The sequence below is a fragment of the Aotus nancymaae genome, unplaced genomic scaffold, assembly GCF_030222135.1.
Source record: "Aotus nancymaae isolate 86718 unplaced genomic scaffold, 86718_ANA_hifiasm-v0.15.2.pri h1tg000029l, whole genome shotgun sequence".
NCBI classification, from domain to species: Eukaryota; Metazoa; Chordata; class Mammalia; order Primates; family Aotidae; genus Aotus; species Aotus nancymaae.
The window spans coordinates 43,041,888-43,058,894 of record NW_026988442.1 but is presented as its reverse complement, the minus strand read 5'-3'; the positions used below and the strand labels follow the sequence as shown (position 1 = coordinate 43,058,894).

Genomic DNA, 17,007 nt, shown 5'->3' with positions numbered 1-17,007 from the left:
GAACCTCTGTGAGACCCCGGGGTCCCCTTACCTTCGGTGCCTGGAGTACTTGCCCCGGACGTGTCCTGAGCCGGTGCATCCTGGGGTGGGACAGCTGAGGGAAATAACAAGGCAATGGGGTTCAGATCTCGGGCCCATCCCAGACCTTCACCCCAGAGAGCAGATTACCTCCGAACAATTCAGCTCAGAATGCTGCTTCCCGTTTGCCGAAATTTAATAACTCACCTCATTCAAACAAAGTCATGCCTCATTACAATTTTACAAGTATTCAGTTAAAGATCTGTATATATAAGAGCAAGACTTCCAAGGCCAGAGTCTCTGGGACAGCTGCTCTGCGGGCATCTCACCGCTGCCACCAGGGTTCCAGGGCTACACACAAGACATTCTGAGGGGCCTTGAACACAGCAGCCCTCGCTACAGAGGGCTCATGCCCAAGGCACAAAAGTTGGCCTTCTCTGTGGCCACCACTAATGTTATAAGGCCCATGACCACCACTAATGCTGTAAGACCCGTGGCCATCACTAATGCTGTAAGTCCTGTGGCCACCACTAATGCTGTAAGATCCGCGGCCATCACTAATGCTGTAAGTCCTGTGGCCACCACCAATGATGTAAGACCCGTGGCCATCACTAATGCCGTAAAACCCGTGGCCACCACTAATGCTGTGAGACCCATGGCCATCACTAATGCCGTAAGACCCGTGGCCACCACTAATGCTGTAAGACCCGTGGCCATCACTAATGCTGTAAGTCCTGTGGCCACCACTAATGCTGTAAGACCCGTGGCCACCACTAATGCTGTAAGACCCGTGGCCACCACTAATGCTGTAAGACCCGTGGCCATCACTAATGCTGTAAGTCCTGTGGCCACCACTAATGCTGTAAGACCCGTGGCCACCACTAATGCTGTAAGACCCGTGGCCACCACTAATGCTGTAAGACCCATGGCCATCACTAATGCTGTAAGACCCGTGGCCACCACTAATGCTGTAAGACCCGTGGCCATCACTAATGCTGTAAGTCCTGTGGCCACCACTAATGCTGTAAGACCCGTGGCCACCACTAATGCTGTGAGACCCGTGACCACCACTAATGCTGTAAGACCCGTGGCCACCACTAATGCTGTAAGACCCGTGGCCATCACTAATGCTGTGAGACCCGTGGCCACCACTAATGCTGTAAGTCCTGTGGCCACCACTAATGCTGTGAGACCCGTGGCCATCACTAATGCTGTAAGTCCCGTGGCCACCACTAATGCTGTAAGACCCGTGGCCACCACTAATGCTGTAAGACCCGTGGCCATCACTAATGCTGTAAGACCCGTGGCCATCACTAATGCTGTAAGTCCTGTGGCCACCACTAATGCTGTAAGACCCGTGTCTACCACTAATGCTGTGAGACCCGTGGCCACCACTATGCTGTAAGTCCTGTGGCCATCGAGGGCAACAGTCTCTGCCTTCTCTGGCAGCTGCGACCTTCATGCCCCAGCAAACTGAGCTGGGACTGCCAGGCAGGAAGGACTCTGTGGCCCAAGCCAAAGACGGTGGTGAAGATTCCACCCCAGTGCCTGTAGCTGGTGTGGGTCGCAGGTTCCATGGAGGAAAATGAGCCCAGGAGGGCTAATGAATCCAGAGCTGACAGCACCCGCCTTGGTGGCAGACTTGGGATGTGCTAAGAGCAGTTTGGGGAGGGGTGATGCTGACCCTGTTGCATCTCTCCCCCCAGGGCTGGTAAGCCCAAGGCAGGACACCCAGGAGTTCCTCTTCCTTAACCATCATCTGCCTCCCTACATAACCAAAACAGCAGGAAGCTCTGGAAGCTTCTGAGCATGAGTACTGATTATGCCAACCAACCGTAGCAGCAGGACCATGGCTCCCACAGCAGCCTCCGGCAAAAGTGTCCAGACAGGGGCCGGTGTGGAGTGTGAGGCCGGAGCTGACCACAAATCGGGCTCTGGCGGGCTGTCAGATGCAGCCACCACCGAAGGACTACAAGGAGCTGCCACCGTAAACCCTTTGCTTACAAAGGGAGACGCCTGCGCAAGGTCACCTGAGGCAGGCGGGAGGGGCAGGCCGGCGCTCCCTGTGGGAAGACAGAGGCTTTCCTGGCCAAGATGGGAGTCCCTTATTTTTAACAGGATTGACGCTGTGAGTCTGAGCTCTTTCCAAAACACAAGCACACCCTCCAGAGCCTGTGAAGGGAGGAAGGGAAGGGCTGGCACCCCACACCTGAGACCCAAGGCCAGAGCAGCATCCCAACCTCTATTCAGACACCTCTGATCATTTCTGATTTGACTGACCACGGGCCTGACTGCAGACAACTGTGGGCCCAGCTGGCCTTGCAGGCCACACTCCCCGACCACCTCAGGGAGAACTGTGAGGAGCATCCGGCCTCGCCCCATCCCCAGGCTCAACAGCAGCCATGGGTGCGGGAGCTCTAAGGCGGACGTTCCCTGCAGCCTTCCAGGGCGGGGCTGATCTTAGTGCTGGCTTAGAGTGTTAAAAAGAAGACAGAAAGGAAGGGAAGGAAGGAGGGAGGAGGTAAGAAGGAACCCAAGCAGAAAAGGAGGGGAGGAGGGAGGAAGAGGGAGAGAGGGAGGGCGTGCCATCCTCTACTGCAGATTCCCTTTCCAAACTGCTGCCACCCCGCTCCCCGCCTCCAGTCTCTTCGAAAATCCAGGCCCACACTTGCTTTCACTCTTTCGAGAACTAGCTTTGAGGCTTTTCACAAAAATCTCCTCGTTATTGGGGATTTGAAGCTAAGGTCCCAATTAGTCGATTAAATCACTGAGTTACTCAGGAAATTAGGTGACAGCTGCCATTGAGGCCTGGGGAGACTGGCACTGCCCTGAACACATCACCCTCAGCTCAGAAGAGTCCTGTCCCCAGAAAGGTGGTCCTGCACCTTCCAGCCCCAGACTCAGAGGGCGTGAGACAGGGCTGTGAGCCCAAGTGCGTGGAGCTGACGAGGCCACTCCGGGACAGGAAGCTGGAAATGCTAGAAACCCTGCGGACGCCTGCTCCCCACCCCACAGCGGAGTGGACCAGAGACCCGGCCAGGGCCTCCAGGGGTGTCACCCCAGCAGATGCCAGCCCTGCCGCTTCGCCTGCAAGCACTCGGGCTCTTGTTCACTGATCTCCTCTGGGTGCTCAGGGCTGGGGCTGTAGGGAGAGGAAGATGACCAGGGCTCCAGGACTCCAGAGCCTCTTTCTCTGGGAGGAGGTAATTCCCCAGCCTTGACTCCCCACCTGTGACGGGGGCTGGTGTCAGAGATGCAAGGAGAGGATGCACCCGAGGCTGGGAAGAGGGTGCGGCTCACAGTCACCCCTCAGCCGGCCACCTGCATGGCGGCTCTGAGGACCCACGCTTGAAACGTTGGCATTGAAGACGGCAAGTCAGGAGAGGGGCTGAAGCCCGGCTTGGGGCCATGCTTCAGCTTCCGTCCTGTGAAGGCGCTGCCTTCCCTCCCTCCCCTGGGGCAGGTGGAAGACCCCCCCCACTCCCTCCTGTCATCTGGCTGGGAATTGGCCAACAACTCAAGGAGCACCAGAAGGGAAGGGTGAGCTACAGGGACTCAGGACACAGATGTGTTCTCTCTCTGAACTCAGAGGTGGTCCTGAACTCGGCGGCATCAGCGCCCCGTTGTCTCAAAGACGCTGACCCCAACCCCAACCCTAACCCTAACCCTCAGCAGAGCCTGTCTGAGGCCATGTGACAACAGATGGACCCAGGCAAAAATACAAGCTGAAATGTCATCGGTTCTTCCACTGGAGTGTTAAATTCTGGGCACACGGAAACTCCCAGTGGGCTCCGAGGTCGGAAATAGCAGCTCAGGGTCCTACTCGATCCAAGTCCGACCTCTCCTCAGCTCACCTGGTAAACAACCAACGGAATGTCTTCCTGGGAGGTCTCTCTGAGCTGATGGGGAGATGAGCTGGTGCTGGGGGCACTGCGGGCTGGGAAGTTCTGAGTGTAAGTCCCTCATCCACAGAGAAAGTCCTGCATGCAGGGATTCCCAAAGGTGACTGTGTCTATGAGCTCATCCCATGCCACGGGCTGCTCCTCTCACAGGCCACAGCAGTGGGTTTTCTCTGAGGGTCATGCTCCCTGTTCCAGCACCCACAGCGTGGGCCCCACCAGGACAGAGGCCTCATCTGCTTGTCAGTCAGCACCCATGGTAGGCGGATACGCAGGTCTTTGGGAGGGAGAACATCATCAGCCCATTTCTGTGGTATAAATGCTGCCACCGTGGCTGGGCGCACAGTCAACCAGCACGAGCCACAGGCACGCCCACGTGAAGTGTGTGGCCAAAAGATGTTTGGGAATACAGGAATGAACGGCACCTTCCACGCAGAACGCATTTGATTCCTCGGAACATAATCTTTGTTCTATTTTCCTGTAAGCATCACTTTTCAGCCATGAAAAATTGCTGAATAAATGGTTGTTGGAACACCAGATGTCAACATATTTCCCCCTAGTTTCTCCATTAAAAAGTTTCAGAGTCTCACGATTACCAAGTAAATAGGTTGGGAGCACAGACTAATGAGGGCGTTGAAATCTAAATGCTCACAGAACCCCTCAGTTAGGCTGGACAGGTCCTCTCAGAATGTTTCAAAACAAATCTATTTGAGAGTCATTCTTCCTTCTGCTTTTTCAAAGCTACGAGGGAGCACCCAGCCACTGGTATTTGCCTTTTCAGCTTCCTCCACACTCATCTGTTCCCCAAAAAGCCTGGAGTTTCCTCAGCTCCTGCGTCCTCGCCCGGGATTCTTCTCCGTCTTCGACCCACCGTGTCTCCAGGCAAACGCCACCTGGCACCTCCTCTGCCCTTTTCTCGGGGTCCTTCTGAGTATCTCTCGGCATCGCAATTACTGCTTCCTTGGCAGGCTGGCCGAGCAGATGGTGCCCCCTTCCAGGGAGCCAGCCCCTGTGCTTTGGGGGGCTGTGTTCCGGGGAGCACCCCAGGAATGTGGCAGACACCAGACCACAAGTGCTGCCACACGACCTGGTTTGGCTGAGATTCCACCCGCCTCTCCCACCTGTTACCCAGGGTGGGGCTTCCAGCAAGTAGCCCACGTGATTCAGCTCTTCTGGTTACGTGAAGCTGAATCCCTGAGTCTCGGTTTCCCCACTTCACAAATGGGGTGATAACACACCAGGCAATGCTTCCATGACATTCCCAGAGATCACGACTATAACGTGATTAGTGTAAGTGGCTGGTCCTTCAGTTATGGCTGCAAAGAGGTACAGGGCTCTGACCGGGCAGGCAGTCTGTGACCAACACAGGGCATGGGGCTTGGAGCACCCCAGCTCCCTCCCCTAGCCGTCCACTGCATCTCCAAGTTACAGCCTCCCTCTGTCCCACTTCTGCGAAAGGTTTACAAAGTAAACTACAGGCCTCTCATTTTCTGGATTGGCAGAAGCCATCTACTCTCCAATTGTACGGTGAACAGAGATGGTCCCTGCCCTGAGAATCTGTGTCCCTAAGAAGCAGGGAGAAAACAGTCACAGAGCTCAGCCAGCCAGATCATCAGCACACAGAACGGCTGTTTGCATCCCGAGCCAATGGAAGACTCAGGATGCAGGAAACCCTCTTCTCTTATCTCATCCCCAAACTGGGCCTCCAACCATTTGACACAGAAGCATTTGTAAGAGTCTGCAAAGAGAGAGGCTTGTTCCGGGTTTGGGGGACCACGGTGACCAGGTGCAAGCACATCTGTGTCCCCGCCATGGTGCTGGGGCCAGGACAGAGGTGAGAAAGGGTAGCTGGATGCATGGCCAGGAGAAAGGCAGCCTCCTTCAGGAAAGCAGGGGCTCACCAGGCACATTCGGCCAATCCAGGAAGACCCCGACTGGGACATTTAAGGTATCTCCAGGGTCCCAGGTGCACAGACAATGCTTCTGCTAACAGGAAGACTTCCTTACCTGAGGTCTGCAGCTGTGGTCTCTGGGGCTCCTGGGAAAAAGAGAGAAACAGGGACAACGTGGGAATTGTGATTTTGTTTTTTTTTTTGAGATGGAGTTTCGCTCTTGTTACCCAGGCTGGAGTGCAATGGCGCGATCTCCGCTCACCGCAACCTCCGCCTCCCGGGTTCAAGCAATTCTCCTGCCTCAGCCTACCGAGTAGCTGGGACTACAGGCATGCGCCACCATGCCCGGCTAAGGGAATTGTGATTTTAAAGGGAAGGGTCATTGCCCTAACGGCAGAAACCAAGTTAAACAGCCGAGAGGTTTGCCAAAGACAAGTGGAGGAAATCTCAGTGAGACCTGCGTGGTTTTTCTGGGGCCCTCACCCTGTCCTGACCTCCCAGAGAGTCCTCCAAGGTCAACAGAGTGAGCTGCTCCCTCCAGCCTGATGCTCGCCCCAGAAGCCCCCCCGAGCAGCCTGGCTGTTTTGCCGAATGGGACCGACGCTCCACCTCAGACAGGATCTCTGGGACCTCAGGGCCAGGGATGGGATCTCTTTCTCTAACTGCAGATAGAAGTCAGCTTTTGGCAGGAAACACAAAACACCAGATCAAGCTGGACAGAGAAGAGAACAACTGGACCAAGCGGCTGGTCCTTCAGTGATGGCTGCAAAGGTGTACGGGGCGCTGACAGGGCAGGCACACCTGAGAGGCTGGGAGCTCCTGGCCGCTGCGTGGGACACAAGAGGAAGACCCCCCAACCACGTGTCAGGGAGGTAAGTCTAGCCAAGGGTTAGGGCTCAGATCCTAGCAGAGTGAGCGAGGCCTCAGCCCCCTCTCCCCGCACCGCACTGCTGACTCAACCCAACACCCTCCTATTCCCCATCAGCACCGAGACTGATCTCTTGGGAAGGATGGGGGCTGGTGGTGAAAGGCTGGCAGCCTCCCATTTCCAAACAGAATGGTCTCGTAACTGAGCCTTGCCATTCCCACTCCATGGAGCTGGGTCTGCCTCTACATTTCTGCCCTCGAGGCAGGTTCATCTGGGGCAAAGGCCCCTCAGCAGCCCTCTCAGATGCCAGCTTCAAAGCTCAGCAGGCCTGAGGATGAAAGAGGCTGCAGAGGCCCGAGGTCCCCAGGGCATCTCTGCACACATGTGGTAGGGGTTTGCACGCCCGAGGAAGACGGCAGAGGAAAGTGGCGTTTACAGCCCTGGAGGCAGGGAGGGCAGCACTCACCTCGCAGGGCCTTGGATCGGGTGCGAGTTCGCTTGTCTTCATTTTCTAAGCTCATCTGCAAGCAAAAAAAACGGGATGTTAACAAGAAACCCAGCCTGTGCCTCTGGAATACAGAACCATCAGTCTGGCTATTTTCTGTGTCAAGCTTTGACAGTGAAGGTGATTTTGGGCACAGAATGACAAGGATGGGCTCACAGGACAGGACAGGAGAGGCCTGGGGTCAGGAGCAGCAGGTGGGCAATTGTGGAAGAAGGACCCTCTACTAGGCTTGGAAGTGCCCCATCCACATGTCCCAGCCCTTGGCAAGGAGGCTGCGGTGCACCGTGCCCTCCCGCTGTCCCGGGTGCACCTGCCAACGACTGCCGAGGCGTGGGCCCTGCCCCACTGAAGCCTGATGAAAGTTCGTGTTTTATCCACGAGGGTCTCCCAGCCCGACACAGAGCAGCACCCACTGCTCACCTCTTACCACACTCAGCCACCGTGGCAGGGCAAGTCATCCAACAGCTTCTGACCCCAACGTGTCCCCAGAGCACAGCTTCCCACGGGCCCTTTCTTCCCGCTACAGCAAAGGCTTCAACACCCCTCCTATGCTAGGGTCATCCCATGAGAAACAGGCAGCCTGGAGCCCAGCCCATATGTTCTCTGGCCTCCAGAGCCAGGCTGCCTTGCCTGAGCCCATCAGTGTCCCTCCCCACCTGTGATCCCCGAGTCTGACCAGCCTCCATGGGGATGCTGCCCACAGCATTTGTCCTGCAAGGGAGTCAACGAGGAGCCCCCAGGAGGGTGACAATCACATAAAGGACATGCCTGGGGGTGAGGGTCACACACAATCCCAGTCCTGTGTCACCATGACAAATCAGGCAGTAAATCCCACACACTCCATGCTATGCAAAACATCCTTCTCAGGGAGCTATGCCAGGTGGGGAGGGCATCTCTAGCTGGACAGGGGATGCTCCATACACCACGGGAGGCCCAAGAGGACAGCACTGGACTCCACCACCATCACCTGTGGTCAGGAAGGGGCGGCAGCAAATCCACACCTGTCCCAGGCCGCAGACACCAGAGCAGCCAGAGCTCCAGTGCGAGGTTGTCAAAGGGAAAGCGGGGGTGTGGGAAGAAGTAGCAGAAGAAAGGAAGGGAGGCAGCAGGAGGGGGCTCAGAAGCCCCCACGTCTTAAACGGGGCTTTAGTTCCTGAAAGCCAGCAAGAGACAAATGTCTACAGTACCACCTGGGAAGAAAGAAAAAGGAATTCCCCCAATTAGTAAGACGAAATTTGCAAATTGAACGTCCCCAAGCAGCAGCGCTAACATACAGTGATATATGTGATTTGTTAAGGAAGAAAAATCAAAACCTGGGTAATTTATGCAACCTGTCGACTCTGGGCTGCAGAGCACAGCGCTACGAGCCATGCGTTTATTACAGCCTTCCAACAGAACAGAAGACAATTACTACAATTTCTATTTTTAAAGCGGAGGCTCCCCATGGACCAATGGCTCACATTTAAAGTGAAGAGAGGAGCAGGTGTCACGGGGACTTCATTACATTTATGAGCCTTCAAATGTCGTCTGCTCTGAGCCCGTGCGCAACGCCTTCCGCTGCAGGATGCACAATGGGGCTGATGTGTCTGATTGCGCGGTGCCCACACTCAGCTGAAAGGCAATCTACGGCTTTATTTTTTTTGTCAGTTTTCCCAAGGATATTGGCAAGCGTTGTGCTAGGTTAAAGCGTGCCTGGGCAATTTGGATTTCCTGCAGATAAATTATTCAAAGAGCAGAGAATAGAGAGGGTTGCAGGGATGTGTAATGGGCGCTGCTCGCAAACTGTGAGCTCCCACTGATGAAGCTGACGGCTCAGCCACTTCCTCTGCTGAGCACCTTACATGTGCAATTTATCTGCATTGACTGGTCAATAAGCGAGAATTTCTCTTAGGTGCATGTAGCTTTGATTTTTAAAGGGAAAAAACTGAACTACTGAAGAAAAAAACCAGGCTCTTTAATATGAGAATGGATCCATAAGAGCTGGTGACTTGGGACACTGGTTTCTGAGCTGTTTGAAATCAGCAGTGCGGGCTGACACTGCTTGATTTACGTCACTTTTCGAACGAACTCAAAGCACTTCAGAGGTGGGTTCTCTGCTGTCCTCCTGCCGCAAGATCAGCACCCCGATGTGGTAGATGGAGAGTGGGTGTGGGGGCAGCCGTGTGCCCAGCACCGCCCAGGCTCATCCTGGTGATTGCCGGGCAGCAGCCCCCAGACCTTCTGCCCCCGCTACACACAGGCAGCTCAACGATGCAAAGAAAATTAAACACTTGTCAATTTTTCATTGATGTTTAAAATACATTTTACTTGTTCCAAACACAAGCCAACCAGGTCCCTGTTTTTGCACAACCCACAAATAACCCAGCGCCCTCTCCCCTTGAGGGTGAAAAGGTTCCTTTGTGAGACAGGACGACCCCATTACCCACTCTCACTGCTGGGCCAGAATCCCTCTCAAGAACCTCTGCTCTGTTGCTCCAATGCCAACTTCATTCTGCCAGCGTGAACATGTCTTAGGGCTCTAATTAATATTTCAATAGTTCTGCCTTCAATAGGAAAACCAGGAGAACTATGGGGAGGAGAATAATTCACAAATGCAAATACGTTGTGTATTGCCAAATTGACCCAAGAGAATTGTCTTTGTCCATCCATTTAACTTGCTTCCCTAGTACCAAGTAAAAGCAGTCTCCTCAAAAGTGTGTCTTTGCTTTGTTCTGTTTTATATTACTTTTTAGTAAAGTCAGGATTAATCATGTAAGCTCTTTTAAAAATATACGTGGTTCTGGCTGGGCACAGTGGCTCCCGCCTATGAACCCAGCACTTTGGGAGGCCGAAGTGGGTGGATCACTTGAGGTTAGGAGTTTATGATCAGCCTGGCCAACATGGTGAAACCCCATCTCTACTAAAAATACAAAAATTAGTAGGGTGTGGTGGCATGTGCCTGTAGTCTCAGCTACTCGGGAGGCTGAGGCAGGAGGATCATTTGAACCCAGGAGGCGGAGGGTGCAGTGAGCCGAGATTGCGCCACTGCACTCCAGCCTGGGCTGGAGCAAGATTCTGTCTCAAAAAATAATAAGAGAAAGAACCAGAAACATAGCCAGAAGCAAACCACTCATGTCTAATCTCTAAGGGAAAATGGTGGACTCAACCACCAAAGATGTCAGGGCTAGGGATTTTCCATGAAGCCCAACAGGCTTTGTGCCAACTTCCACTCTCGCCCCAGAGGCTGTGACTGCCCACCCCTTCCCTGGCCCCAGCTCAGGGACGCCGTTTCTCCTTGCTCAGTCACTCACTCCCTCTCTGTCTCTCTCTGCCCCTTTCATTCCTTTCTCGTGCTTCCTCCCAGGGTCCTCAAAGCTGAACAGCCCCTCCCTCAGCCCCCATCACATCCCTTCTGTACCAATGGCCCAGGGCTGGTCAAAGGACAGAATCCTGGCTGAAGCCTGGTCCCGGCAGGAGGGTGTCCTGGCCCTGAGGGGCACCAGCCTGGCACCCCAAGGTTTGTACGTCACTCCAAGGAGGCAGGGAGTGTTGAGGGGAGAGCCCAAGCAGAGGGAGCTGCTGAGGCTTGAGAGCCAGGTGGGGATGGGGATAGGGAGGGTGAATGGAGCAGTGACCCGAAGACATCTGGGGTGGGAGACACTCCAGAGGTGGAGCTGGGAGCACTGGTGGGTGGCCAGCACCCTGCCTCTTCCACCTCCTCAAAGTCCCCACCCTGTGCCTGCTTGTTCCCCTCGCAGCCCTCTTCTCACTCTGAAATGAGCTCCTGCATTCATAGTGTTAAGGTCACTGTCTCTCCTCCAGAGAGCTGCTCAGTGCGTATCATGTAAGGATGGGTGGATGGACAGGTGGATGAATGAATAAATGGGGACAGGCAGAAACGTCTCTGAAATCCTGGGGCTGGGGTACGTGGAGAGCCGTGGTCAGAGGGGCTACACAAGGCCACATGTGGGGGCCTTGAGCTGGGGGTTCCAGGCATTCTGACACCACAGGGACCATTTACCCCAGCTCTGGACTAGAGGAGGAGACACATTAGTGTTTCATTTTATTTAAAATGTGTTCTGACAGCCAGCAAATCTGGAGATTTAGGATGGACTTACAACTCTTCTTAAAAATCCATAAAATTCCATAGGTTAGGGTGTCCTGGTGGGACGCTTGAGCCTCCTGCATGACAGGGTTCCTCCCAGAGACCCAAAAGAAGAGGGACAGCACCTGCTGAGCCCCAGGGACCACAGGCAGTCCCTTCCCAGAAGGACGTGGGGGAGAGGAGGAGGCCAGAAGCTGGCCGTCGCCCACCCTGCCTGGCTCCCACAGTGCCTCACACCACTTCAGCTTCACTTCTCGGCAGTGAGGGAGGGGAGATGGACGCCACCTTCTGACCTGTTTTCTTCTTACTTATGTACCGAGGGCAGCACCAGCTTCCCCGTCACCACTGGGAGGCCATTACAGCAGACAGTATTGTGGAAGGTGCACGTTCCCACTCAGCGATCTCAGAGCAGCATTCAAGCATTTGCCTCGTTCCCCTCCCAAGTATCCCAGGAGGATCACCTGCCTGCCAGCTCAGCCCACAGAACAGATATAGAAAGTCGGTGACTTTGGCACACATCCTGCTTTCCACTCTTGATCTCTGAGGCTAAATCTCTGAGCCTTCACCCCTGTGCCCCACTGGGAGCACCCCCTGGTTCCTTGTAGTGATAGTTCTGTCTCCACAGTGGGTGATGTCCTGTTGCGTGTCTGAAATTCTCCTGACAAATTCAGCAGATTACACCAGCCTCCTCCTTAGGGCATTGAAAGGACACCTCCATGGGGCATTATTTAAAACACGTCTGAGAAGGGGTTCTCTCGACAGCTCTAAGCATGGGATACTGGCTCACTTCACTCCCAAATTAAGAATTATGCCTACGTAATGGGTACCCTGGTGAAGCAGCCATATCTGCATCCATCTGTTAAAAACCCCAGCATACGTGGAGTTTACACCCACCCAGGGCAGACTCCAGCCCTGGGTCTGGAAGGGCCACACCCAGGGGCAGCTCCTTCCCTTGCAGGAGCCTCTGTCCAGTGGCCCTTGCCAGAGGCATCCCCTGCCTTGGGTGGCAGGAAGAAGGGTTGGCTGAATGGTCATGCAATTGACCTTTTTCATGGTTCCACACCTCTACAGTCATCCACTGAATATTTTGCAAGAAGGGGTTAAGGAGCTACCGTCAGCGCCTGCACTCCCCACTGACACACCACCTGACTTCGCTGGCAGCCGCTTCCAACCAGTCCTGAGCTGTCCACACTCCTGGTGCTGAACTCAGAGCAAGCCGCAGGCTGTCACGGTCCCCGCACAGGGTCTGTCTGTTCGCCGCCTTCCCGTGCTGTCTCCTCACCTCACCTGTCTCCTGTCCGAAGCCAGCCTCTGGAAGGCTGATCCGGTGCTGCTGTGGCTGTGTGACATTCTCACACTGTGGCCCGGCTCATCACCTGTGCTGCCACCCTCAGCCCCTAAGTCAGGAGAGACGCCACCTGCACCAGCCCCACTGTCCTCTGGGCAGTGGACCCTTTCTCACCCTCTCGCCTTCTCTGGCACTCTCTTCATCTTAGCTTCTCTATTCAGAGCAGTAACTCAGGCCCTATCTGCAAAAAATAAAGGAAAATGACTCTCAAACAGAGCAGTGATGAAAGAGCTGGTGATGCCGCGAGAACCCGGGCGTGGGCCCCTGGCTTTGTTCACAGAAGCTGCACCTTGAACAGCCGTGGGTCATCTGCGGCAGGTCCCACACTCTCCGAGTTTGTCATACTTGGGGCCAGGGGTAGACAAAAATCTTCCTACCCACCCCTGACGTGGCATCAGACGTTTGTAGATAACACTTCATGCAGGGCCCCTGTCCTCAAATCAAGTAACTCTCACATGACCTCATGCCAGGACAGCTCTATGTGAATCCTCAGGGCTTGTGGTAGTGTGAGGGGAATGAGGCCAAAAACTCAACGGTCAAGATAAATAATATTTTAATTCAATATTTAGAAACATCAACATGATGCAAAAAAACCATGATAAACAAAATACCAAAACTTTAAATAAAGAGAGGATCAATATGACTGACACTTCCTCGTGCCTCAGGCTCCAATGTGGATCAGCAGAGCACGGATAATCCTATGGGAGCCAAAACACAAGCAGAGATCCTGAACAAGGTATCTATAACAGACCCATTAAAATGTACATTGTCGTCACCAGATTCAAAATAGAAAGGTTGGGTCTTGAGAGTAAAATACAAGCACCCTCCAATGAAGGTCCCACTGAAACTGCACAGCCCTCCCTGCCCACACCCTAGGCCGTCACTGTCCCTGAGCCCTGCGTCCCTGCATCACAGCTGGGTCCTTGCTGGAGAGCGTCCATATCAAGAGGCTGGGAAGGGTTGTACCCTAAGCCACTGTCGGCCTCCACTTCCAGCTCTGCGTGACCCTGGCCTCACCAGAGAGTATTGCTGGGAAGTTCTAGAATCAGAAGGTTGGTGGAGAACAGTGGCATCGTGTGACATCACAGTTTGTCCCCAGGGGAGGTCCCCTCCATCACGAGTTCTGGGAAGGTATAGGAAGGGCATGCACCATCTGCCTCCCCTTAGGAAAATCAAAATAAGGCCAACAGACCTCATAAGTTCCTGCTGGCAAACTCTGCTGTCAGATCCTGTAGGGACTCAGCCTGCCCAGGTAAAAGCCAGGTGAACAGAGAACAGCTTCTCAGGCACATCACAGAGCCCAGATGTGCCGATACCTCAAAGCATGGAAGTGGGACTCTGGGCTCACATTTTAGTTTTGTGGGTTTTTTTGTTTGTTTTTTTGTTTGCTTGTTTTTTGAAATGGAGTCTTGTTCTGTTGTCCAGCCTGGAGTGCAATGGCACAATCTCGGCTCACTGCAACCTCCGCCTCCCAGGTTCAAGTGATTCTCCTGCCTCAGTCTCCTGAGTAGCTGGGATTGCAGGCGTGTGTCACTGAGTGCAGCTAATTTTCGTATTTTTAGTAAAGATGGGTTTTACCATGTTGGCCAGGCTGGTCCCAAACTCCTGACCTCAAGTGATCCAGCTGCCTTGGCCTCCGAAAGTGCTGGAATTACAGGCGTGAGCCACCACACCCAGCCTGGGGTCACATGTTAGTTTTGATCTGCTCAGAGTCATTTTTCTTCCCTTAATTTTCTTTTTTTTTTTTGAGACTGAGTCTTGTTCTATCTTCCAGGCTGGAGTGCAGTGGTGTGATCTCAGCTCACTGCAATCTCCGCCTCCTGGGTTCAACTGATTCTCCTGCCTCAGCCTTCTGAGTAGCTGGGATTACAGGCACCTGTCACCACGCCTGGCTAATTTTTGTATTTTTAGTAGAGATGGGGTTTCACCATGTTGGTCAGGCTGGTCCTGAACTCCTGACCTTGTGATCCACCCGCCTCAGCCTCCCAAAGTGCTGGGATTACAGGCGTGAGCCACTGCGCCCGGCCTCTTCCCTTAATTTTGAAGTTACCAGATCATTGCTGATCCTGGTGCCCATTTACCCTTCACCTGACCTGAACTCTGGTGATGATCAGACCAAAAGTCGCCTCCACGCTTCATGCCTGCGGCCGAGGAGAGGCTTTGTGCAGGCAACCATGGGGTGGAGCCCAGGACGGGGCCGCCCTCTAGTGCCTCACCTTGCAAGGTCTGCCCAGAAGGGGTCTTGAGGTCTTGCAGCTGCTGGCCTTGCCTCCGTGTGTCCACCTCTGATTTAGCAGCTCACCCCGGAACTCATTTTCTAAGGGTTTAAAAAGATACACGTTTCAGAAAAGGAAAGCTTGGTGGGTGCCCGCCACACTGGCTCAAGAGGAAAAAGTGAGAGGCTTGGGGCACTCTTTTATACATCATACATTCAATCCCTATTTTCTGAAATCTAATGGAACGACAGACAAGGTCATGGCTCCATGGCTGTTCCAGGGACAAGAAGCAATTTCTCTCCGACTCAGGAGCCTCCTCAGAGCCTTTCGGCACCTGCAGTCCTCCAGCATTGTCCCAGCTCTGGTGCTGTTCATGCAACATGCCTTGGGTAGGTGGTCGGTTACCACCGTCAGTCATGCCCACCAGAGTGCTGGGATAAGGCAGCTGAGACCCACCTGGGAAAATGTGGCATTTAATCTCTCCAACTTTGAAAATGAGCTGACTAACGAGTAATTATTCACGTTACAACCAGATCCTTCTGCCCCTCAAAAGAATGCACGGTACATATTCATTTGAAAAAGCAGATTGTTTTGCACAACTTCTCTGGAGCCCACTGATGGAAGAAAGTGAGATTCCACTCATGGTGTTAGGTCAGCTTTGCCTCCCGCAGGGTCCCGGGGGCCCCAGCAGGCTCTTCGCCCGGGTTTTCCTCGTCTTTTCTCACCCTGTGTCTCTGCCTCTCTCCGGGGCAATGCCTCCAGTTAATATTTAATTCCTCACGTAAATTCCCATGTCTAAGCAGAGGCTGAATGCATCAGCTGCACACGACAAAGAAATGCACTGTGCACCTATTCCCTGCACGTCACTCCCCGTTTCCATGACAACCTGCTTTCCACACAACTGCAGCATTTCAAAGGAAGGTCATTAAGTAACCAACAATAAAAACAGGAAATGAATATTCTTGCATTCTGCTCTGGCTTCGCCTCGGAAGTGAGTTTGGGTTCTGCCGAAGGCACACTGTTCCCACCCATTTTCTTCCTTTTCCTCACGTTTGGATGTGCATCCCCAAATGCACTTTTTCTCCAGGATTCCGGCCACTCCCGGCCCCAGGCAGCCCCGTGGCTCTGCCCACAGCACCCTCTTCTTATCTGGAAATGCTTCCATCCCATTAAAGGGCTTCGGATTACCTTCCGCAGCATAAACACAGAGGAGAGCAGATTTGGTCGTCAAGGAGACAGCGTAATACAAGGTCTTCAGAGGAATGAATAAAACCACTCAGATTCGGCACCTACTGGGTGCACCTACTATGTGCCCCCCACATTGAGCTGTAACAAAATCACAGGCCGTCGCTGAGATGACAGGGCTCCGACCGCAGGCACCGGTGCCAGGACTAGTGAGGCGTGAGCTGCGGGGGTCTCCCCATAACCCCAGATCTCGAGGCCCCTTGGGTTCCCATCTGCACTGAGCCAGTGTGAGGTGCCCCTGAGAGGGCCCAGCCTGCCCACCAGGTAACCGAATTCTCAACTCTACGACAGGGATGCAGGGCATAGGGAGGCAAAACATACTGGAAGATTCCGTATGTGAACAAACAATAATTCTGCCAGCCAGGGAGGGTGCCTCACGCTTAGAAGACGGGGCATAGAGGCAAGGCCCCAGAGTCCACAGGGCTCGCTTTCTGAGTATCTGTCCCAGGAGAGAAGATGCTGCGGGAACCGGCTCACTGGGCTGACTGGCAAGGCTCAAGCAGAATTTCTCGTTAGGGTTACACATGTAAATATGCAAGACAGCGGGGGCATGTCTGACTGACAGCCGGAGGAAAGGGCGTCAGGTCTGGGGGCCCCAGAGACGCTGCCTCTCCCGATGGCAACTCCCCTGAGTTCTGCTTTGAGTCTCTCCTGCTTCTCCGAGAAGCCAGGTAGGCATGAACTGCAAACATCTCTGCAAAGGGACCTCCAGTTTTGTTTGATGGGAGATAACCGGCTCACTGGGGCTTCTCCACCCACACCCACCCATGAGAGTCTGGACATAAAGCCCTGTGGAATTCTGCATTGCTCACATCCCTGACATTCCATCCCTAGGTCAGTCAGACCTGGACTCTGAAGTCCTGAGGCCCTGAGGCCCATGCCTGCTCGAACGAAGCACTAGGGTCACGGGGGCCCTGCGCTCCTCCGAAGAG

At 54.0% G+C, this 17,007-nt stretch overlaps 1 protein-coding gene across 12 annotated transcripts in view; it reads right to left on the bottom strand.

The window, feature by feature from the left end:
* MYT1 (myelin transcription factor 1) overlaps positions 1 to 17,007 on the bottom strand; it is a 76,007-nt gene that overhangs the window by 39,881 nt on the left and 19,119 nt on the right. For 10 of the 12 annotated variants that reach the window (XR_010344573.1, XM_064382624.1, XM_064382626.1 and 7 more), the window contains 4 exons: positions 14,831 to 14,931; positions 7,144 to 7,198; positions 5,925 to 5,955; positions 32 to 94 (listed from right to left, as the gene is read on the bottom strand). Coding sequence is in view for 11 of the 12 variants with exons in the window: in XM_064382624.1 (XP_064238694.1) it covers positions 32 to 94; positions 5,925 to 5,955; positions 7,144 to 7,198; positions 14,831 to 14,931 (250 nt within the window). In the remaining variant the exon portion in view is untranslated. The remainder of the gene's footprint in view (positions 1 to 31; positions 95 to 5,924; positions 5,956 to 7,143; positions 7,199 to 14,830; positions 14,932 to 17,007) is intronic. The other 2 variants (XM_064382629.1, XM_064382628.1) reach the window with 1 other exon arrangement.